Here is a 24,710-nt window from a genome sequence, read left to right as displayed (position 1 = left end):
TAACCCGAAACATTTAACTCTTTATGCTACTTTGGGAGTAGAGTCAAAAGTGCCATTTGCTGGCATGAGGAACTTCTGCTGTAGAAAGATGTAGAACTGCCACTTACTAGTTTTTATCTCAAATTAAATGTGTCAGGGTGCTTTTAAAAATTAACAAATGCATAAAACAAACACATTTTCATTTTATAAATCAATAACAATTACCAAATACTTGAAATATGCTAGGTACCAAAAAGTTCCAGAAGACTTCTGCCATATAATAGAGCATAATTCAGCCTTTTAAAAAAACAAACTCTCCAAAAATTACTTTTAAATGGAATTGTTTCTCTTTCCCAAGCTAACTTTTTGTGACTTCGTAGAAAAGCAAAAATAAAATTAGTTAGATATAATTAAATTATCACAATGGAAGTGAATTTTTAAATCGGACTGATTTTATAATCTGTTTGATTATGATTTTCCCAAACATTCTTCTCATCCTTCCAGTCCTGCCTCTGCCACTGAGGCCCTGCTTTAAGATATATATCACTTAAAACTTCTGACTCATATTTAAATGCGACAGTAGGACTAGACAGATCTACAAAGGCCAGAAGTATTTTAGTATATTTGACTATCAGTAAACTCTCTACAAGAAGTAGCATCGTTCAAGGAATTAAAATACTGGGATAAGAGAAAGTGACAAAGGACATTTGTACAACTTTTGATCAAGTTAAAAGGAAAGTTTGAATAAATATTTTTTCCTCCCATTTTTTCCCTCTGTTTGATTTCATATCTTATGTCTACATCTTCTGTATATTTCTTATGTCCATATTATCTACTGTTTACATTTCTAGAATTTATTTTTTTCTATTCAGGATACTTTGACTCTACAATTAGAAAAACCTTTTTTTAAATCTTATTTTATTTTTTCAATTACAAAATAATTTTCAACATTCATCTTTTTGCAAGCTTTTTGAATTCCATTTCCCACTTCTCTCCTTTCTTTCCTCTCTTCCCATGATAGCTAATAATCTTATAATAGTTATACAAGTTCAATCATGTTTAACATTTACATATTGGTCATATTGTGAAAGATTCAAATTAAAGGGGAAAAAATAAGAAAAAAAGCAGGTTTTCAAAAATGAAAATAGTATGCTTTGATTTGCATTCAGATGCAATAATTTTTCCTTTGGGTATAGATGGCATTTTCATCACAAGTCTTTTAGAATTGGCCTTGGTCACAGAACTGCTGAGAAGAGTTGTTAATGTATACAGTAGTTCTACTCACTTCACTCAGCATCAATTCATGCTTGTTTTTCCAGGCCTTTCTGAAGCCCACCCACTCATGATTTCATTTGGACTAATAGTACTCCATCACTTGCATATTCCATAATTTATTTAACCATTCCCCATGATGGGTATCCCCTCATTTTCCAATTCTTTGCTACTACAAAAAAAAGCTGCTATAAATATTTTTGTGCATATGCATTCTTTTTTTTTAAATGATCTCTTTGGAATACAGACCTAGTAATGAAATTGGTGGATCAAAGGGTATGAACAGTTTTACAGCCATTTGGACCTAGTTTCAAATTGCTCTCCAGAATGGTTGGATCAGTTCACAACTCCACCAGAAATACATCAGTATCCCAGTTTTCCCACATTCCCTCCAAGATTGATTATTTTCCTTTTTTGTCCATTTGATAAGTGTAAGGTGGTACCTCAGGTTTAATTTGCTTTTCTCTATGACTTAGAGTATTTTTTCATATGGCTATAGTTAGCTTTTCTTCATCCAAAAACTACCTGTTCATATCCTTTGACCATTTATCAATTTTATTCTTAGAAATTTGTTTGAATTCTCTATATATTTTAACAATATCAGAAATACTAAGTGTAAAAATGTTACCAAATTTTTGCATTCCTTCTAGCCTGCATTGATTTTTATTTGATTTAATTTTGATTTAATATATTCAAAATTATCCATTTTGCATGTATAATGTTCTGTCTCTTGTTTGGTCACACATTCCTCCCCTTTCCAAAAATCTGACAGATTATTCCTTCTTCTCCTAATAGAATAATGGTATCATCCTTTATGCCTAAATTGTATCCATTTTGTCCTTATGTTGGTATAGGGTGTGAGATGTGAGCCTGTATCTTGTTTCTGCCGTACTATTTTCCAGTTTTTCCAGCAGTTTTTGTCAATAGTGAATTTTTATTCCAGAAGCTGGAGTCTTTGGGTTTATCAAATAGATGATTACTGTAGTCATTTACTACTGGAGAAACTGCCTTCTAATAACTCTCCCTTTTTTTCATCCTGCCTTTTGTTTAGAATACTTTTGTCTAATTTAGTTTTTCCAGTATAATTTTCCCCATCAAATCCCACCTTCATTTTCTCTCATTTTTTTTAAACTACTATGCCTTTCCTCCAGTATGTAAAGTTGGTGAACAGAGAGCATCTCTAACATGCTACTTCCACTCAGATTAGCGTGTCTTCCCCAGTGTCAGGTTCACTAAGGTTATTTTCCTCAATTAGCTTACCAAATTGAGATCCCTATCTTCAAAAACTTTCCTCAGAGATAATATTTGAGACAGAAATCTTTGCCCCAAACAACCTGATTATCTCCATGGAAGCAAAAATGATTCTAGGACCCCCCCAGTAAAATCTTTGGGCCATGCCTGCATGAGTCAGATATTCTTATTTTTATTAATTGTATTTATTTTAATCATTCTGTTTGTGAATGTATTAGATTGTAATTCTTGGGTTAAGTTCTGTGACTTTGTGACTTTTGCCTTTAGTCACTGATAATTAGAAATACACATAAAACTTCCTTTTTGAGTCCTAGGCAATGAATGTTATTTTTCCTCCAGATACATTTTAAATTCATACCAGTCAGGAAGACATTCTCCAGTTTTACTACCAAAAATGCTTGTTTTCAAAAAGGAAAATTCACTTTGTTTTCTGTTCGGTATAGTAACATTAGTTCCAAGAAAATATATATTTCATATTCTAAAACTGACCTGATATTTGATTTGTTTTCATAAAACTTTAGAGGCTACAAAGCACTTTTCATATCTCATTTTACAGATGAGGAAATTGAGGTTGCGATTGCAAATTGAGCAACTTGTCAAAATCCAAAAGGGAGCAAGGATCTGAAGCAGATCTCCCTCTAAGTCCAGGACTATATTTCCTACATCATTCTGATTAAATTAATCTCATCATCAAGTTTCTAAATATTCATATTGAAGATGTCTTTTAGAGTCCTTTTAAATGACCTGATAATCATTCTCTTAAGTATTTTAAAGATAATCTTTCCCACGATGAACAAACATAATACAACTGATTTTAATCCTCACTAGACTTGTATAACTTGGATCTCTTGCAACCAAAGGCATATTCTGTGACTTCAACTTTCATGTCTCTTTATTCACAATGTTGTTATTACTATTGTATACATGCTATAAAGGTATTTATGGAAAAAAGAGGTTTTGTGTCAGTTAATGTTTAAAGATCCCTTTTTTTAACTTTGAACCTTTTTTTATTGTTTTTTGAATCTTACAATTTTCCCCCCAATCTTGCTTCCCTCCCCCCAGCCCCACAGAAGGCATTCTGATAGTCTTTACAATGTTTCCATGCTATACATTGATTGAAATTGAATGTGTTGAGAGAAATCATATCCTTAAGGGGAAAAAAATGTAAGATACAGCAGAATTACATAATAAGATACCTTTAAAAAAATTAAAGGTAATAGTCTTTGGTCTTTGTTTAAACTTTGTTTAAATTCTTTCTCTGGATACAGATGGTATTCTCCATCACAGATAACCCAAAATTGTCCCTGGTTGTTGTACTGATGGAATGAGCAAGTCCATTAAGGTTGATCATCATCCCCATGTTGCTGTTAGGGTGTACAATGTTTTGAAGACCTTTTATATATAACTTTTTTTCTTCAGATGTTTTCAACATCAGAACCATGAATTAATTTGCTTAATATATTTATTAAAGTATTCTTTCCTTTATTTATTTATTTCCTTATTTATTTTGGATCTTAAGTTGTGTAGTTATGTGAATTGTTTTACTGAAAAAGATATTCTATAGCTTTGGACTAATATTAGATTGCATAAAACTGTATGAATGAATGAAGTATGAATCTCCTCTGAAGCAGTCTTTGGTTGAAAATATTTAAATTTAAAATTTAGATTGAAAAATGATACTTTTTCTTATCAGACACATTTGTAGTTGGTTCTTTCCTGAATCTGAAGTTTTTTCTGTGCTTTTAAAAACAAATAATTTTTTAATATTCCAGCGGGTTTTAGAAGAAGTTTCCGTCTTAGTAGAAAAGATAAGAAGACAAACAAGTCTATGTATGAGTGCAAGAAGAGTGACCAGTATGATACAGCAGATGTACCCACATATGAAGAGGTTTCACCTTATCGACGACAAAATAACGAAAAATACAGACTAGTTGTTTTGGTTGGTAAGTTTGTTTCTACCTAATTCTGAGTTAACCAGAACTAAACTTAAAAAAAAAATATTTATTAATTGCCTGAGGTTAGTAAGATATTCTTCTAAGAACTGAGAATATGAACACAAAAATGAAAAATACTTCCTAAGCTCAAGCATCTTACATTGCCATATATGTGACTTTCTTTTCTTCTTTTTTTTTCCTGCAAAAAATCCATTTGGTTTGGGTTTTCGCAGCTTTTCTCTGAATACTGAAGTGTTGTTTTTTAACCTTAAAATAAATGTATTCCTTTAAAAAAAATAAGTTTCACAAATTCTTTTCTACATTGGTATTACTTCCCAGTAACACTGCTCCAATTTTACCTTCCCTTTTAACGAATACTTATAAAAATGTTTTATTGGGGCAGCTAGGTGGCACAGTAAATAGAGCACTGCTCTAGAGTCAGGAGGACTTGAGTTCAAATCCAACCTCAGACACTTATTACCTAGCTGTATGACCCTTGGGCAAGTCACTTAACCCTATTGCCTTGCAAAAAAACCCAAAAAACAAAAAAAATGCTTTATTGATAGTTTTAAAATAAGACTGTCACTAACCTTCCCTTTTAACAGAGAATACTTTTAAAAATGTTTTATTGATAGTTTTAAAATAAGACTGTCACTAACCTTCCCTTTTAACAGAGAATACTTTTAAAAATGTTTTATTGATAGTTTTAAAATAATACTATCACTTTCCAGTTACTTCCCTCTTACTGTCCCAGTTGAAACTTCCCTTGTAATGACTAAGTACTATCAAGCAAAGCAATAAAAACACATTGGCTATATCTGAAGATAAATGTCACACTCCACCCTGGAGTGCACCACTTCTTTTCTGAGAGACAGAAATTATTAAGTGTCTGAGACTGGATTTGAACCCAGGTACTCCTGACTCCAGGGCCAGTGCTTTGTCCACTGCACCACCTAGCCGCCCCTGATGATTTTCTTTTGCATTATTGTACTCATTGTTGTGAATGAACATTAGCAGCCATCTTCCGAAATTTCTCGGCAATCTTTAATAGTCATCATTTGTAGTACAGTAACATTTCATTAAGATTATATATGACACTTTGTTCAATTTTTCTTCTATCTGTGGGTACTCACTTTTATTCCAATTCTTATTCTATTGTAAAAAAAAATGCTGTTTTATTTTCGTATTTTTGGAACCTTTCCCTATCCCTATATCTTTGATCAGCTTGGGGAATATACCAAATATTGTTATTACTAGATCCAAGTCTAAGTAAGTACAGTTTAGTTACTTTTTGGGAAGGGGACATGAATAATTTAAAGTTATTTTCCCAGGGCAGCTAGGTGGTGCAGTGGATAGTGCACTGGCCCTGGAGTCTAGAGGACCAGAGTTCAAATCCAGCCTTAGACATGTAATAATTAACCTAGCTGTGTGACCTTGGGCAAGTCACTAAAAAACAAAAACAATTATTTTTCCAGATATTTGGAAAAATCCACAGATCTGCCAAGAATGCTAGTGTGCTACTCTCCATAAACATGTTGTCAGGAGAAGTCAATAAATATTTATTAAGTTACTAAGTTTCAGGCATTGGACTGATGCTGGCTATGCTGATATTTCTAAATCTCCCTTTTTGCCCTGACTCTCTGCTGATCTCAAGTCTCGCCCTGCCTTTCAGATATTTCAAACTGGATGTCCAGATAATAACTAAAACTCAGCATGTATAAAACTCATTATCTTTCTCCCTAAAGCCTCCCCACCATTTGCCTTCCCTATAATTATAGAGGACTCCATCCCCCGGGCCCTCAGGCTTGTAGCCTAGGACTCATCCCGGACTCTTGATTCTCTCTCCCCTTCCTCCCATTTCCAAGCTCCTGTCACCCCTGTGCTCTGATACTCTGGCCCGCCTCTGATATAGGCTCTCATCACTTCTCTCCTTGATTTCAGCAGCAGCTGCTGGTGGGTTTGCCAGCCTGGAGTCTCTTCCAGTTCCAGTCCATACTCTCAACCACTAAAGTGATTGTCCTAAAATGCAGGTCTGATCATGTCCTCCTCCCTTCTCACCCCCCAACTCAGAAACTTGGAGTGGTTACACAGTGCTCAATTGGCATTCAGAGCCCCTCAGAATGTACCCTTTCCTAACTTGACAGTGTGTTCTTATCCTCACTCTCCATCACTTACTCTTGGATCTCGTGACACCGGCCTTCTCTTGGCTTAGGGAATTTTCTCTGACCTTTTCCCCCACCTGGAGTCTTGTCCCTCTCTACTCCAACTGATGACCCGGCTAGCTTCCTTTAACTAAGTCCCAGTTAAACTCTCGCCTCCCCTGGTCTTGCTTGCTTGCTTGCTTGCTTGCTTCTAGCGCTTTTCCTTTGTTAATTCCCTCTTTCTTTATCTTGTAGAGAACTTGCTGTGGATATGTTCGATGGCATTTTTCCTCTTTTTATGTCGCCAGCGCTTAGCACAGCGCCTACACGTAGACACTTAATGTTCGTTGATTGATTGATTGATTGATTCTAGGAGCTTGCATTCTGATACAAGAAGACAACACCTCACAGGAGCTGAAAACTAGTGGGAGCTTATAGGGAAAGGAGGTAGATCATAAAGTCTGCCCAAGGCAGGGGTGCAGCCTGATGAAGATAAGAGACATGATTGGTCTGAGCCTCTATTTTAAAATGGAGGTTCTAGGAAGAACCAGCCAATCAGAGGCCAAGGCCACAGCGGCAGAGAAGGTATCTCATGTGAATTCCGGTGGTGGAGGGAGCTTTCATAGAAACAGTCTGGGGTGCAATTTGGAGAGGAATAAAGACACATTGGCACTAACAATGCATGCCTTTTTTCAATTGAGGCAAATAACAGTTGTAGGAGACATTTTGATGAACCATTCTGTGAGCAAGAGATGGAAAGTAAGGGGGAAGAGTAGGAAGGGGTCTGCATAACAAAAATGAGGACACATTGTTCCTGGAAGTGCAAAACTGATAATACCTTTAAAAATCTTTCCACATCCTGGTAAGTGTTCTTCATGAATTGCTGTAGCCAAAATGTTTGTCACCCTGCACCTTCCCCAAGCCTTCAATAGATAAAGGAGGCCAGTAGGGAAAGATGTGGAGGGAAGATTTTTTTAGGTAGAAGAAACAGTCTAAGCAGAGACACGGCAGTACTGATTATGATGAAAAGACAACTAGTTTATTAGAAATAGCTATAATTCAATTAGAGCAGAATATACCACATGAGAAGTGAGTAATGAAATAAGAAAGGTTATGATGGCTCCTAATTGTGGAGCAGAAATGTCAAAGACAAAACCTATCCAAGCCACTCCTGAATCTGGTCAGATCCCCATTAAAATGTAATTGGGAAATATTTAACAAGAATAAAAAAATACAGTAGAATATAGATATTGTTAATATGTGGTTTTCTAAGTCAGAATGTACCCTCAAGGATCCTTATGCCTCTATTTGAATTTGAAACCATTTTTATGGAGGCCCTTGAATATCCCCCACATTAACATTAATAATCTAAATAGAAGGGTCTCTTACTCTTTTATCTTATATGCAATTATGAGCTCCAAGATTGATAGTCTCATTTATGCAGATTACATCATCTTGCTCACATAAAATTTAGAGGATTCAAAATAATATTAAAAAGTTGAAAACTAAAGCAGACTTTTTTGGTAAGCCATGAACCAAAGGATTTATAAGACTCCTAAATCTGGAATGTCCTGTGAAAATGTAGGACTTGGAAATGTCAGCCCTAGACTGTCAAAGAGTGATGATTAGAGTGTTTCTTATTCCATTTCAGGTATTCTGCAGAGCATTACATTATACATTCTAATTCAGTGACACCTGGGCTTGTTTTATAAATCTGTCTTTTAAAATTACTTATATTTGCTTTCTTCTGATGAGTCAGTACTCACAAATGTTTTTCCATATATAGTGTATTTGAATTATGTGAATTATGATTCTGATTTTTTTGATTTGTTGCCTTTGTGATATGTAAATGTAATAAGAAATCTATAAGCCTCCAAATGTTTTATCTACTTGTATCTGTATGTTTTTTACCATTTTCAAAGTCTCAGCATATATATTTTTACTACTCAGATTTAGCTACTTAGTTATAACATATAAAGAAATTGGGAAGTTGGATTAGTTATGTAGTAATAATTTACAGGAGTAGGATCTATTAGTTATAAGGTAGGAAAGACAGTCACTTAGAATCCTCAGTTACTTCTAATTCAGTTACAATAATTCTTATTGGGTTAACATGAGTTATGTGACATTGATGATATTTTCCATTCAGCAAAATTTTAAATAAACTATCTCCTTCTGCTTAGTATAATGAAGATACCAAAAATGACCCCCTTCTTTTTAATTCTAATTTCCCTATGGCCCTTTACTTTCATGGTTATATTAGAGCTGATAATTGATACAACATCTAATAAAATTTAAATACTGCAAACATCTCGAAATAAATACTGTTTGTTTTCTTCATCTTATTTAAATATGCATTTTCACAACTCAGTTTAGCGTTTAAGAACTAAAAATTAATTTAGTTTATTAAGTTGGATAAAAATAGGATAATGGGAACCTTGAACTTTCATCAGAATTATTTAATTTTCCCTTGGTTTTTGGCAATTTCCCATTCCAAACAATGTAAAATTTAAAAAATGTAATAATATTTTTGCCACATAGACATTGTCCCTTGAAAGTTTTCTTCTGTGTTAAGTTCATTCTAAACAACGGTACTATCATAGAATTGTTAGAAATTTAGTACCTTAAGTTGAATTTTTCTCTTTAGTAATACTTAACATTTTTTAACAATTGAAATACTAATATTAACTTGTAAAAATTATTTTGGAAAAATAATGTGCTGTAATGTTTTTTACTACTAAAGCTAATACATAATAGGTTTAAATTTTTTCTTGTGTATTTTGAGAACAATTGATTTAATTCTATTAGGTTATAAGGCCTGAAAGAAAAAAATAATAAATCTCTATGTTTAAACATTTTTGTTTTAATATTAAATACTTTCCCTCCCTTATTTCAGTTGTATATTATGATTACAAGTTAAATGAAAGTTGTTTTTTAAAAAGTAGTTTAAATAAATATACATTTATAACTTAATTAGAACTACAAGTAAGTAGAAACAGGGACTGGATCTGTGGTCTTACTTTTGTAGGAAACTCATTCTATCACTCCAGATTGGCATCTTGTTTGCAGCTTATAGTCCGAGCGAAGTTGTCTGGAGCCCAGAGAAGTTAGATGATTTGCTCAGGGTCCCTTAACCAGAATGTGTCAGACACAGGGCTTGAATCTGCTGACTCTCCATCCACTAAACCATGCCAACTCCCAACAAAAACTTATCAAAAAATAACTGTAGAAGGAAGGGTAGGTCAAATTAAGCCTCTAATTAAAGTCCAATGTCTGTTCCTCCAATATATTCCCTAAAGCCCTTTTAATTTCATGATCTCATGGGCTCATCCGAGAAGAGACGTCAGCTATCCTTGAGCCTTCCTTTCACCCTACTCCCCAGTGTCAACATTCACTGACTGAAAAATTTGGGCCATGTGTTCTGTTCCATCTGGCTCTCTGCCCCCACTGACTTCTACTCAGATCCATACCGTCATTGCTCCTGGAAGGGAGATGTCGGGTGACTTAACTTCCCATACAAAAACTCCTGCATATTTGTTGTCTGTGTCTTATTAGACTGAAAGCTTATTGAGGGCAGAGGTGGTCTCATTTTTGTGCTTGTTGTATGTCCACTCCATATTATGGAGCCATGTTCAGGGTAAGCACTTAATACAATTGTTTTAGTTTATTGTGAGGTGAATAAATAAGGAATGAAAAAGTACATTGTTCCCTAGTCCCCACATCTTTTTATTCATGGTCTTGGATCAGATCAATGATAAGTTTGGAATCAAGGAGTCTCAAAGAACAATAAGAATGAACTAGGGATCACCAAGACCTTTGCAGGGGGTCCATGAGATCAAAATGATTTTTGTGATTAATACTAAGAAATTCTAATTTCTGATACTATAGATATAGATAATGTAGAAATAATTCATGTACAAGAACTTTTTGAAGTTCCTTTAAGACTGTAAAGTGTAATTTTGAAGTTTTTTTGAGTGTTTTTGAGGCCAGAATGTTTGAGAACGGCTACCATAAACCAATGACAAAAAGCCACCTGATGACAGAAATCAGTCATCCCTTATTTCATTGTTTACACAGACTAATCCTTATTATTATGTGAGCACCTTGATAACTAAATATAGTGTTTCCCACTGTTCAGGAAAATAGGAGTTAGGTTTGGATCTGTGATTTAAGCGAAGTGGGGGAATTCAGTTGGCATCTTCTCAGTAGAGAAGTTAAAGGATTTGTCCAAGCTTTCCAAGCCAATAATGGACCCAGATCTTCCAGACCCTAAGTCCATTTTTCAGTCTACTATACCATGTTGCCTTTTGAACACTAGTGAAAATAGGAAAGTAAAATGAATTGAAAGAAGCTTGAATTCATAATTTTAATGCCTACGTTCAATTCAGTGTATCTCAAATTTTATTTGCTATAGCACTAAAGTGTTGTGTGGTCTTAAGGCTCTTAGTATAGGCTATTGTTTTAAAACTTATAAAATACTGTACCTACATTGTCCAATTTGCTCCCTCATAATGACCTTGTGAGATGGGAAAATTATTTTTATTTTATAGTTGAAGAAACTGAGACTAGCCACGTCATTTTGCTGATAAGAGATTGAGACAGAATTACTCATTTTGGGGGATTCATTTTTGTTACCTTACTGTTCCTCATTTTTGTGATCAAAGTGAAATGTTAAGTGATACAAGCTCAGTAAGAATTAACAAGCTAGGTAGAGTTATTTTCAAACCTTTTTCCATTTATTATCTTAATTCATATAATTAAATCTGGCATTGATAAAGTATTTTTTGTGTTATGTCATTTGAGCCTCATAACAATCTTTTAGGTAATCATTATTGATATTATCCCCATTTTACCAATGGACAGCTCAGAAGGGACTTGCCAAAGGTTATGTGGATAGGAAATGTCAGACAAAAGAACTGACCCTTTTCTGATAGCAAACTCAGACTCCGTCTTGTACCTTTGCACTTTTCCTAATTGATGAAGTGCACCCTCACCCAATAGTCATTCCCACTGACAAATCCAGATTTGCTTTTATGCCTTCATTGAGCCATATTCTGCCTGTCTCTGCTCAGAATTAGAGGTCAGATGTGCCTTTTGATCCGGGGAAAATGCATATACTATAAATTCACTTTAAATAGCAACCATGGAAGAACTTAGGTCTTTCAGCAAGCTTCCAACTAACTCCTTTTTGGCTTTTTCTTTTTAACTTTACCTTAATATATAATTTGATGCTTCATTAGCAGGGTATTTCCTTTATTATAAATGCAGCAGAGTAAGGGAAATCTGACTCTCTATGAGGATTTGTTAAGAACTGTTAAGTTGCTGTGTTTTGCATAGCTTGAATCTAAAGAACTTTAAATTTAGTTTAATAAACAGATTTGTCCTTCTCCAATGCTAAATTTCAGCCACCTACTAGTGTGATCATTGTATAATTCTGGGTCAAATACATGTAATAACATGGTTGAGTTCATTTTACACCTACATCAACAAATAAAGCAGTCTTCGTGTGATAAGTAGACTTTTTATAACAGATTACATCTGTCTGATCTGCAGAATACCTAGAGATTTCATTTGATTTGCTTTGCAGTAAATCAGATGGAGAAAGTGTGCTTTTTCAGTAACAAAAGCAGTTCAGAAATTTATTGCAGACTTCAGTAATTCTGATGTTTTTCTCTGGATATTAAGAGTAGCTTAAGTCTGGCCAATATCATAAAAATGTCTTGGGTGAAATGTGGAAAAACTCGCAGTCTTAAGTAATACAGGTACAATGGAAGTGAGCACATGTTAAAAGCTGCAAGTGGGCCAGTAGCCTTCCTCCCCCTGTACTTAGTGCACATTATCAGTTGTTCCAGGAAGCCCAGAGATAGACAGATAGTAAAACTAGAAAGAAAAGATGTTACACCGGAATATACTGTTTAACATTAGGAAGAGTTTGTCAAAGTTATTCCCAACTATAAAAAACTTTGAAATTAATATATTATGAAAGTGATATAAGAAACCTGGTTCTAATCTTGTGGTCCAAAGTACTGCTCAGCATTGTGATGAAACTAGTTTGGCTATCAGGATGTCAGCCTATCACCAGTAATATTATTTGGATGCTATTTTTTTTTCAGAATATTTTATTAGAATGTTTTTTACTCATAATCAGGATGCCACACATTACTTTATACAGCTTTTAAAATGGGACTTAAATAAACTTGAAAAACATTAAGTAACATTATTTTATCTGGTTTAGTCTTGAGAAGAAAGTGTCTATGCCAATTCCTTTATATTCCTTTTTTAATAATAAAGGATTTTATTAGGACTTTAATAATTATAAATGTTATTATCATAAATAGCAATGTTTCATTCTGTTGGAAGAAATTGAAGTTGATGTTAAAAGAAAAACTTTCATCAAATTACTTTCAAAATTCTGACAATTCACATTGCTAAACCAGGTATTGGTCTTAGGGCAGTTTCTCACCCTTTTATTCCTTTTTTGTTTTTAAACGTGTATGGCCAAGAATTTAATTATCAAAAAAATATTCACACCTTTCTTGGCCACATTTTGGAGGGAAAAGAACATTCAGACTTATAAATTTTGCATTACTCTCAGGAAATACATAGTAATAAAATACCAGTAAAATATACTTGTATTGCCAGTGATAATTAAGTATTGTCACAAAGCATAAGCAGTTACATATTTTCAGGAGAGAAGAAGGGGAAAAAATTGGAAATGAAGCAATCAAAATACCCCAGTTCTCATATTTATTCAGGATAGTATAAAAAATGAGGCAATAAAGATGACAGACAGCGGAGTTCTTTTTGGTTTGAAAAAAAAATTGCCATGTATGCCAGAAGCACCCCTCTACTGCCCCCGCCCCCGGGGTTAAAAGGGAGGACTGAACATGAATGTATAAATAGAACTAAACTGTCTGCCTTTCATTTAGGATGAAAATAAGTAGGCTAAAATAATCTGATTTTAGATATTTCATGATAGTTATTTCTTAGATGAAAATTATAAAATCAAATCTTTGCTAAATATACTCTTAAGATGCTAATTTTAAACATCATGTAAAATAAGACATGCATTTCATTCAAGGGTTATTAATCAAAGGGATTAAAAATTAAAAGTTCTCCCTAATTATTAAGTGTCTGAGTGACATGCATTTCTCAGTAGATTAAGCTAGTATGGTTCTGATATACTTTAGTAAGTGTATATGTGCTAGTGGATTAATTCATAGACTGTTAAAGGGTAGATTTTAACTGAGGTTCCTTATATTGCAAAAAAAAAACGTTGTGTTCAGACTTAAGCACCTACCTAGTAGTAAGATGTAGACAAACTGGAGAGCATTCAGACTAGAGCTATAAGAATGATTAAGAGCCCAGAGGGACTGACTTATGAGGAAAGCTTGAAAGAACTAAATATGTAGAAGTTGGCCAAGGGACAACTAGTAGGGAAATATGATAGCCGTCTACAAATATCTTAAGGGTCTAAACACCAAAGAATCAAAGAATATATTTAATGATGCCCAAGTGGCTATAGCTAAAAAAAAAAAGAAAATGCACATTAAATATTAAGAGATATTCCTGATAGTAGTTTGAGGAATTTAATCATTTGAGAAATATAAAGTAGTTTGAACACTGTAATAGGTTTAGGCGGAGTGTGTGTGTGTGTGTGTGTGTGTGTGTGTGTGTGTGTGAGAGAGAGAGAAAAGGAGGATGATGATAAAATAATAATAATGATGATGATGATGATGATGATGATGATATTGCCAGAAAGTCAAATCCAGCTGTAGTCTGGGGTAGGGATGAAAGTTAGACTCACGAATCAGGGATAAGTTTATGCCTCTGTTCACAAAGGATAATCCTTTGAGAACTGTTGACTTAGCTTGAACATGAAGGTAGGAGGTGTAAAATGCAGTCAGTCAGTATGCATTTATTAAAACTGTGTCAGACTCTGTGCTAAGCAATGAGTCTACAAAGAAGGAAAATTCATTAATGACTAATAGCTTTAAGAATAATATTTTATTTGAAATATAATGTGAACATAACCCTAATTAAGAGATTCAAATTTTCTATGACCAATAAAATGAATATGAAATTTTTTTAAAATATTGCTGTCAAAGATTCAGAGTAGATGAATGCAATGTTACCTTAAAATAATAGTATAAATAGAACATTTTCTGATTTATAATGTATGTTGTAAAATTTGTTTCCTTTAATCTAGATCTAGTAGCTCTATTTGAAATAATGTACATTAAGTCAAGCATCACCATCTCTCTTTGGCAGTAAACAGCTTGTTTGAATAGAGTACCATGCAAATCAGGGTAATTTAGCAATATACTCACTGTCTTATATTGTCCTTTCATTATTTCTTACAAGTTGTTTCCCTCACTAAATTGCTATGATGATTACCCAGGTTGGGTATATATATCTCTTAATAATTTGCGTAATACTTAAGAATCTGTAATATTAGGGGTTTACATTAAAGATTTCTAAATTCTCCCCCAGAATGTTGATATGCACTTAATAAATATATGATTTATTAGACAGTGAGTATGTTATTTGAAAAAAGTTATCCTACCCACACATTACATGGGTTATCCATAATGTTGAAAATGGTGGAATATTACAAATGTTGTAAACAACTTGTACGATTTGTCTTGGCTCTTTTTGCTTTAAGTTTGGTCTGAAGAAGTTGCTTCACTTCTTTGATTCCTGTATTTTAAAATCATTAATGGTGTATTTTATTTTACATTACAAACATTTACATATTATTCCCATTTCATAGATTAGTAAGAAAAGTACAATGGCTTCAAATGAAAGTGCTTGCAACATTTCACATTTGTAGTACTCTTGTCTATTTTTTTAATCAACAAAAACCCATGTTCTTTCTTATCTATACTTCACTGAGGGGAAAAAAGAATATAAATTTGTTGTAAAAAATGTGCAAAACCAAGGAAGGCAAATTTCTCCAAAAGTGCTAGATGTCACATACATATACACATGTATACATACATACATGGTACCTTAAATCTATCACCTCTCTGTATTGTCATTGCTACTCTGGAATCACAAGTAGTCATTGTATTGATCATAGCTCTTACAGCTTTCAAAGTTGTTTGTACAGTTTTGTTATGAAATATTATTCTTCTGGTTCTACTCATCTCATTCTTTATGAGTATATGAAAATTCTCAAAACTGTTTATTTTTATAATATTGATGCTACAAATTGTTCTTCTTTTTCTGCTTTCTTCACTCTGCATCAGTTCAAGTGAGTCTTTCCATATCTTTATGAAATGATTTATTTATTCACAACACAATAGTATTCCATCACATTCATGTACCATAATTTATTCAGCCATTCTTCATCCCTTTAATTTGCACTTAATTTGGTTCTTTGACTGACTATTGTTAACTATCGTTCTGCCTCCACAAAAAAAGAGCCACTATAAGTATTTTTGTGCAAAAAAGACTTTTTCCTCTTTCTTTGATCTATTTTAGATGTAGATCTAGTATAATGGAATCAAAAGTTATATATTATTGGTCACTTTTTTGATGTATAATTCCAAATTGCTCTTGAGAAAGCCCCTTCCAACAATTATCATTTTCCTTTTTTTGCATTCCACCCTAATGAGTGTGAGATGAAAACTCAGAATTACTTATATCTCCTTATAAAAGTCTTTCATATCATCTTACTCTAAGCCTAGAAATCTCAATTTTTTTATTAAAGTGAGATCATGTGACTAATCTAGATATGCCAACCTCCCAGATCCTCCAAAATGTCAATCTTTTAAAAATTTTCTAGTATTTTATGTAATGCCAGACAAATTATATTTGAATAAGCAAATTTTACCATGGAATTGAAGATGCTAACCATTTTAGCCTTATTTTTCTTAGTCTAGCCCTAGTAAAATCCCACTTTCCTCAGTCCCTCTAATACTGTCTTCCTTCAGCTGATAATTTCCCTTTATAGCACTTGTTTGTTCATAATAGTTTACATGTAAGGACTTTTTGTCATTCTTTGTTGTATCCCCAAGACTTGGACCAGTGCCTCTTTCATAGTAGATACTTAATAAAGGCTTACTGACTGACCTTGAGGGAAAAGCATGCATTCACCATATATACTTTTATTCTAGTATAAACACCTGAAAATTTTTATTCAACTTTGGATCTCTTCCCCAGAGGCATTTCTAGGGTTCAGTATCAGAAATCAGTAAGATAAACAAAACTGGCCTGGCCTCACTGCCTTTGTTTCCCCCTAAATATTGTAACAGCTTACACTAACATGGGATAATATAATGTAGTTTGTCAGCTATGGTGGATAGAATACAGAACTTGGAGTTGAGAAGACCAGGGTTGGTGAACTAACTAGCTCTGTGACCTTCCTCTCATTGAGCCTCATTTGTAAAAGGGTGACTGCAAGCAAGTGGTCCCTTCCTAAGAACTAGTTCTAAGAAAATGATCAAATATCAACTTTTTCCATGAAGTATATAACATGTCAGCAGCCTCAGCTATGAGCACTAAAGGGAAACATAAGTGTCTACAAAGAGGGGGGAGGGAGAAAAATGTAGAACCCACTAAAAATATACTGTTTGTTGTTTCTCTTCGAATTATAATAAAATACCTCCTAACAATCTCTGATTCTGGCGTCTCCCTCTCAGACCTTTCCTTTGCACAACTATGTAGCATGATAGAATGGAGAAAAACAAAAACCTCTGACATCTTTTAACAGTGCACAGGACCCTACTCTGACCATCAATCTCCTCATGTGTAAAATTATTTTAATATTACTTGCATATCTATACCACAAGAACACTGTGAATAGCAAAAGAGATAATATTTAAAATTCTTTTTAGCCATAAAGTATTCTGTAAACAGGAACTATTATATGCAGGTATGACCAGGCCCCTCTTCATTTCAAAAACCTCTAGTGGCTCCCTGTTGCCTCCTTATTCCTCAGCTTTGCATTTAAGGTCTTATTCAATCTAATGCCCACCCACCCACCTTTCCAACCTTATTTTTCCCTTGCTTTCCTTACTGTTTGCCTAATTTGTACTTTCCTATTTATACAGAACATTTCCCAACCCTAAAAAGACACTCTTTTCACATCTCTGGATATTTTTTCTGCAACAATAATTAGTACCCCATATATTTGTTGATTGATTGAAAGTCCTAAAATATACAAGTACCCTGAGCTACATAAAAATCTCTATGGCCCTTAAGAGTAGAGACTCTCTAACTGTGGTTAGTGATTTGTTAATTTAAAGTATATTACACCAGTTGAATATAGGGCCATTAATTGAATGAGAATTCATAATTCTTCCTTTGGCTTAGTTATTTTGAAACATAAATATTTGAAGCAATAGTTTTGTGGGAATAGAAGTTTAAAATAGTTATTGCTTTTAACCAGCAAAACTAATTTGATATTTTTCCTCATTTGGTTTATCATGTTCCTTTAGGTAAGTATTAATCTTAAAAATTATTTTTATTTGGTGCTTTGACTGACTATTGTTACTATTGTTCTTCAGGACCCGTGGGAGTAGGATTAAATGAACTAAAACGAAAATTGCTGATTAGCGATACACAACATTATGGTGTTACAGTACCACGTAAGTAACATTTTCTCTAACAGATCCTTAAAAAATCCCTCTTTTCTTAGCTTCTTTAATTCTGCTGACATTATGAACTCAAATCTAGTTTTCTTTCAAATAAAATCTTTCAAATCATTTCCAGATCAAAATCCAAAATTTTTTAGGATATTTCACCACGTTTCTATTTTAAGAATAAAACAAGCAAAGAGAATAAAAGGAATTCATATAACATAGACTATCTTAATTATTTCTTTAACAAAATGATAAATGATGAATGGTGAATGCTGCTAAACTGGGTTTTTCTAATCATCTACTCTAAATGTGATAGTCTTTTTAGCACAGTTTTACATCTTTTTTTTTTATAACAGTCATGTTCTTTTCACAGGCTTTCTTACAAATGAAATGTGACAGTTAGAAGTATCTCTATCTTTAGAATAAATGTCATTTGACTACTTAATATGTTGATGTTAAAAAACTATCTGAAAAACTAAATTGAAATGTAGTTTTAGTACTATCAATAATAAAAAAAATATTATTTACACATTTTCATTTGCAATGTTCTCTTACTGTGGAAGAGTTCAAATTTACTTCAAGATTACAGGTTTTAATAATTAACTTATTACTATTTTTTAAGCAATTATTTCAAATCTTTTTTAGCTGTAAGTTACAGAGCAGTTGACATTACAGGAAAGTAAAAGAGAATGTAGACCTGCGTAACTATAAACACTCTCTGATTTTCTTACAGTCCGGTTTTCTGATAGAAATTTTTCTGATTTGAAATTAGATAATAGGAAGGTTAGTCTGAAAATTTGTGATACATTTTTTCCTCCCTTTCTAATGGCTTAGATGCTGCCAGGGAAAAACCCAAGTGATGGGAAATTAGTGAACTTGGGAGATAGCTCAAAGCCACCTTTGGGTTGGAAGTATCAAATATTATTGGTCCATATAGAGCTTCTACATTCCTAGGAAGCAATGAATCTAATCTCTGAAAGTCATAAGACATAAATTCATTATGGATGCTTCAAGAAATATTTTTTTCCCATTTTGAATTAGAAATTTTCTCTAGAAAAGAATTTTCTGTAGGAGTTGGAAGTCTTGAAATTTGAACTCCATCTTGAAAGTTAATCCTATCTAGCCATTGCTTACCTCATGAAGTTGTACCATAATTAGCTCTTCTTTGAGAGGAATCATAAAATCATGAAATCTCAGTGTTGGAAAGGACTTCAAAGATGACCTAATCCTACAGCAAATATCCCTTCTATAGCATCCTCTAGCAAGTAATTATGCAGCCCTCTTCTTGAAGTGCTCCATTGAAGGCAAAAAGCACTATCCGTTAGGATAGCCCAGCCTATTTTTGGACAGCTCTAATTACATAAGGACACAGTTTTTCTCCCACTTCTTTTTTTTCCTCTTTTAATTAAATTTTGTTATTTTTCAATTTTGCAAAAACCCTGCCTCTCTTTTCTTTCATATTGCAATAACCTACCACTATTGAGAAAGAAAGAAAAATACAACCCATGTAACAAACAGTGAAGCAAAACAAATTCTCATATTGGCCATGTCCCCTCAAAATTGTTGTCTAGCTCTACTCTGAATCCATCAATCTATCACCCCTGTCAGGTGTTAGAGAGCATCTACTCCAAATTAAAGAAATATCTTTACTTATCTAAATCAGAGTACTCTGGATCATACATGTCAGACAAGTAGCCCATAATATTTAAGTGAGGGAACTGTATTAAAATATGCTTTAGAAATACTTAACAAAGTAAAAATGTAATAAATAGAATATAGCTGTGGCTTACAGAGATTCTTTTTATGGTTTGGTAGCCCCCATTTCTGTTTGAGTTTGACACCACTGATCTAGATATCATTTGTATAAGAGTAGAGGCATCTTTCCCTTAATGTGGATACTACTTACCTTAATGAACTTTAGAAAAGTGTTTGCTTTTAGAGGTAGGGGTGGTGGTGGTGGGGGAGATGGCTTCCATGTCATTCTAATGAACTCTTACGATGATTTTAGAGGACTGCAAGTGCAAAATCTTTTTCACAGAAATTTTTTTATTCTTTATTTTTTTTGCAAGGCAATGGGATTAAGTGGTTTGCCAAGGCCACACAGCTAGGTAATTATTAAGTGTCTTAGGTCAGATTTGAACTCCTGACTTCAGGGTCTGTGCTCTATCCACTGTGCCACCCTTTTCACAGAAATTTTGGCATAAATATTAGTCCCTTATCCTGCAATTTTCAAATTGATTTTTCTTGAAACTGAGTGTGAACCTTTACATTTATTCTTATTAAATTCCATTTCCCAACATTTGGTTTGTCATTACAGCCTATCAAGGTCTTTTGGAAATATTAAGAATTTTCCACAATTTTCCAAATGCTGGAATCCATCCTTTCTCTCCTTATCAGAGTCAATCCAGAGCAAAGTTTCTTTCTTTTTCTTTTTTTTAATTTTTATTAAAGATATTATTTGAGTTTTACAATTTTCCCCCAATCTTGCTTCCCTCCCCCCCACCCCCACCCCACAGATAGCACTCTGTCAGTCTTTACTTTGTTTCCATGTTGTACCTTGATCCAAATTGGGTGTGATGAGAGAGAAATCATATCCTTAAAGAGAACAGAATTCTCAGAGGTAACCGGATCAAACAATAAGACATCTGGGTTTTTTTTTTCCCCAATTAAAGGGAATAGTCCTTGTACTTTGTTCAAGCTCCACAGCTCCTTATCTGGATACAGATGGTACTCTCCTTTGCAGACAGCCAAAAATTGTTCCCAATTGTTGCGCTGATGGAATGAGCAAGTCCTTCAAGGTTGTATATCACTCCCATATTGCTGTTAGGGTGTACAGTGTTTTTCTGGTTCTGCTCATCTCACTCAGCATCAGTTCATGCAAATCCCTCCAGGCTTCCCTGAATTCCCATCCCTCCTGGTTTCTAATAGAACAATAGTGTTCCATGACATACATATACCACAGTTTGCTAAACCATTCCCCAATTGAAGGACATTTACTGGATTTCCAATTCTTTGCCACCACAAACGGGGCTGCTATAAATATTTTTGTACAAGTAATGTTTTTACCCTTTTTCCTCATCTCTTCAGGGTATAGACCCAGTCAGAGCAAAGTTTCTTAAACTTTTGGGTGTCATCTGATCATTTTGGCACTTTGGTTCAACCAGTGGATCCCTTCTCAGAATAATGGTCTTAAATAAATAAAATATATAGGATTATAAAGTTATCAAAATCTTTTTTTCTAAAAAGAAGATAATGGTGCCCTCCCTGGTTAATAACCTGTGATCTAGAGAAGGGCTCCCCCCAGTACACTATATGAACTCCTTCTGGAGGATTTACAATAGGATACTTAATAGGGGATATTCCCATCACAAGTACATTAGATAACACCCCAAATTTAGGAATGATTTATAAGGGATATGATTTTATATCCTTTACAGTAATAATTTGAGATTTTAGGAGCAAATACAGTTTCATAATCTATATCTATTTCAACATTATATATATGTATATATTTAACTTAGATGTAAAAACAATTTTTCCCATTTGTTTTTTTTTTAATTTTAAGTTCCAAATTCTCACCCTCCCTCCCATCTCCTTTCCTTATAAAAGTAAGGAATTTAAAATTGATTATGCATGTGTAATCTTGCAAGACATTTTCATGTTAGCCATGTTGGGAAAGAAAGCATAACCTAACTATAATAATAATAACAATAATAAGGTTTTAAAAAGCTATGTTTTGGTCTGTTCTTTTTCTGGGGGTGGAAAGCATTTTTCATCATAAGTCCTTCAAAATTGTCTTGGATCATTATATTGCCCAAAATAGTTAAATCTTTAACACTGATCAAAGTACAATATTGCTTTTTCTACATACAATGTTCTAGTTTACTCACTTCTCTTTGAATCCATTCAAATGGGTCTTCATGTTTTTTTCAAAATATTTTGCTCATCATTTCTAAATAAAATAATATACCATCACAATCATATATCACACCTTGGTCATCCATTTCCCAGCTCATGGGCATCCTCATCATTTCCAATACTTTGCCACCATAAAAAGAGCTACTATAAATATTTTTGTAAGTATAGGACATTTTTCTTTCTCTTTGATTTCTTTGGGGTACTGCACTAGTGGTGGTATTGCTAGGTCGAAGTACATATATATATATATATATATATATATATATATATATATATATATATATATAGTTTTATTGTCATTTTCTTATAAATTCTCAGTAAGTTAAGACATAATGTCTGCATAATTTCTGAAATAAGTTACAGAGTCTGTTTCTTCCTTTTTTGTATGATCTATTTGTTCAAAAACGATTGGGGAGTTTTTACTCACTAATCTAAATAAAGAATTCATCTTACTTGAAGGGCTCCATTACAGATTAGTTCTACTTGTATCTGTCTCAGTTTCCATGAAATTAGGGACTCAGGACATGGCCAGACCCAGGTCTGTGAACTTACTTTAAGGATTATGAATGGATCATTATGTGATTGGCAGGAAGCCTGGTACACGGGAAGAACACTAGCTCCAGAATCAAAAGACCCGAGTTCCAATCTCTTCTGTTACCTATTTCTTGTATACCTTTGTGCATCTAGCCTTTCTATAGCATGGATTCTTTGACCCTGAAATGGCCTCTGGGGACCCTTCCATCTCTCAAGCCAGGAGCTAGATGCCCTTTGTTCACCCTTCCCCTTGGCCTATACATTTCTCATGGCTTGTCTTGGGCCCTTGTTTCTTTCCATAGACTCCCCCCGCCCCCCCAGTACTTTCCCTTCCTGCATTAAATTTAAAAATCATCCATATACAAGTGACACCGAAATCTGTATTTTAGTTATCATAAATACCAGTGTAATATCTGAATTACTGAAACTTTACTGTATTTTTAAAATACACTATTCTTTTTTATTAGTAATGCTACTGTTTCTTGGCTGTGCATTTGTTGTTTAAGGATAATAGCCGTGTGTGTGTGTGTGTGTGTGTGTGTGTGTGTGTGTGTGTGTGTGAGATAATATGGAGCTTAATTTAAAACTTTTTAATTAAATCACAGATACTACCAGAGCAAGAAGAAGCCAAGAAAGTGATGGTGTTGAATATATTTTCATTTCCAAGCATTTGTTTGAGACAGATGTACAAAATAACAAGTACGTAGAAAACCTTTTAGAAGTCTAAAAGTAATTGCTAATATTAATATTTGTCATTTTGGGGTAACCAAGTATCTTTTTTCTTTTATTAAATATTTAACTTTCAAAACATCTGAAATCCAGTTATTTTGATAATTTTTCAGTCTTAAAAAAATGGAAACAAGTACCCCCCCAAAATCTGACAATGTTAACACTTTTCTTTAATGCATTTTAATGCATAAAAACATAAAAGAATAGTTTTTAAGGTCAATATTAATATTTTTCCTACTAATTTAATATTATATTTTTGACAGCATTCTTTTACAATAGTGTCTTTAAAATTTATATTAGGGTATCTGGGTTCTGAACAGACACTTCTTGTTCTCATTAAATTCATGACCTACATGAAAATCCTGCAACCTTACTTCCCCCCTTACTTCTTGCTTCTCCATTCTTCAAAGATTTAAGTTACAGTAACTATTATTATGGTAGCACCATTTGCTTGAATATTTTCCCCCAATTTTACTATTTGACCTTAAATATTTCAGGGAGCAATGTGTGTTTTAAAACAGGATTGTGGGATTTTATTGAAACTTCAAAATGTTCCTTTCTCTTTGGCAAACTGTTTGTATTTTTATAGGATATAATCAGCTGCTCCAGTTCCATTAACCACCACCCTAGTTTCTCCTCTAGTTCTAAAGCTGATTTTGGATATTCTGGAGCATGCAGTGAAATTTCAGTAGTTTCTATTGTTTAGCTTATCCACTGTTTTATTGCATTACATTAGTTCAGAAAAGGAGGTGATGGAAAACATTAGTGCGCTGTTGGACCAAAGTACTTTTTTCTGTTTGACTGTAATACAAGCAGGTGTTACTGATTTGAAAATGTAAAATAGAAGTTTTTTTTTTTAAATTGACATGCTGAAGTACTTGGCAGTATTTCTTTTTATAAAACATGGTAAAAATCACATATGTTCAGCAAAAAAATATCTTTTACATATGAATATATCTTACAAAGTATAATTTCTTTTTAAAAAAGAACCTGACAGAACTCTCCCTCGTATTTTCTGCAGGTTTATTGAGTACGGAGAATATAAGAACAACTATTATGGCACAAGCATAGACTCTGTTCGCTCTGTTCTGGCTAAAAACAAGGTTTGTTTGTTGGACGTTCAGCCCCATGTAAGTAAGCCCTGCACTTGTCAGGACTCTTTGGCATCGACTAATTGACTGCATTTCATGACAGGGCTCCAGGAGAAAACTCTAAATGGAGGTGAACAGTAGCAATTCACTTTGTATTCCACACCCTTTGTGACCCATTTCTAACCTTTCTAAGATGAAAAAAATATTTAAAAACAAACTGTGAAACCTCTAATTTAAAAAAATAAGCTTCTTGGAAGCCTTAACAACTTCTAA

The 24,710-nt window shown here is 33.5% G+C and overlaps 1 protein-coding gene across 3 annotated transcripts in view; it reads left to right on the top strand.

Moving 5' to 3' along the window:
* Positions 1 to 24,710, top strand: part of MPP7 (MAGUK p55 scaffold protein 7) — a 249,959-nt gene that overhangs the window by 216,965 nt on the left and 8,284 nt on the right. For 2 of the 3 annotated variants that reach the window (XM_074193054.1, XM_074193053.1), the window contains exons 12-15: positions 4,275 to 4,445; positions 18,091 to 18,171; positions 23,223 to 23,316; positions 24,368 to 24,476. In XM_074193054.1, coding sequence (XP_074049155.1) covers positions 4,275 to 4,445; positions 18,091 to 18,171; positions 23,223 to 23,316; positions 24,368 to 24,476 — 455 coding nt within the window. The remainder of the gene's footprint in view (positions 1 to 4,274; positions 4,446 to 18,090; positions 18,172 to 23,222; positions 23,317 to 24,367; positions 24,477 to 24,710) is intronic. The other variant, XM_074193055.1, reaches the window with a different exon arrangement.

Source organism: Macrotis lagotis, chromosome 7 (assembly GCF_037893015.1).
Source record: "Macrotis lagotis isolate mMagLag1 chromosome 7, bilby.v1.9.chrom.fasta, whole genome shotgun sequence".
In the NCBI taxonomy this organism is placed as follows: Eukaryota; Metazoa; Chordata; class Mammalia; order Peramelemorphia; family Peramelidae; genus Macrotis; species Macrotis lagotis.
This window is presented reverse-complemented; position numbering and strand designations above follow the sequence as displayed.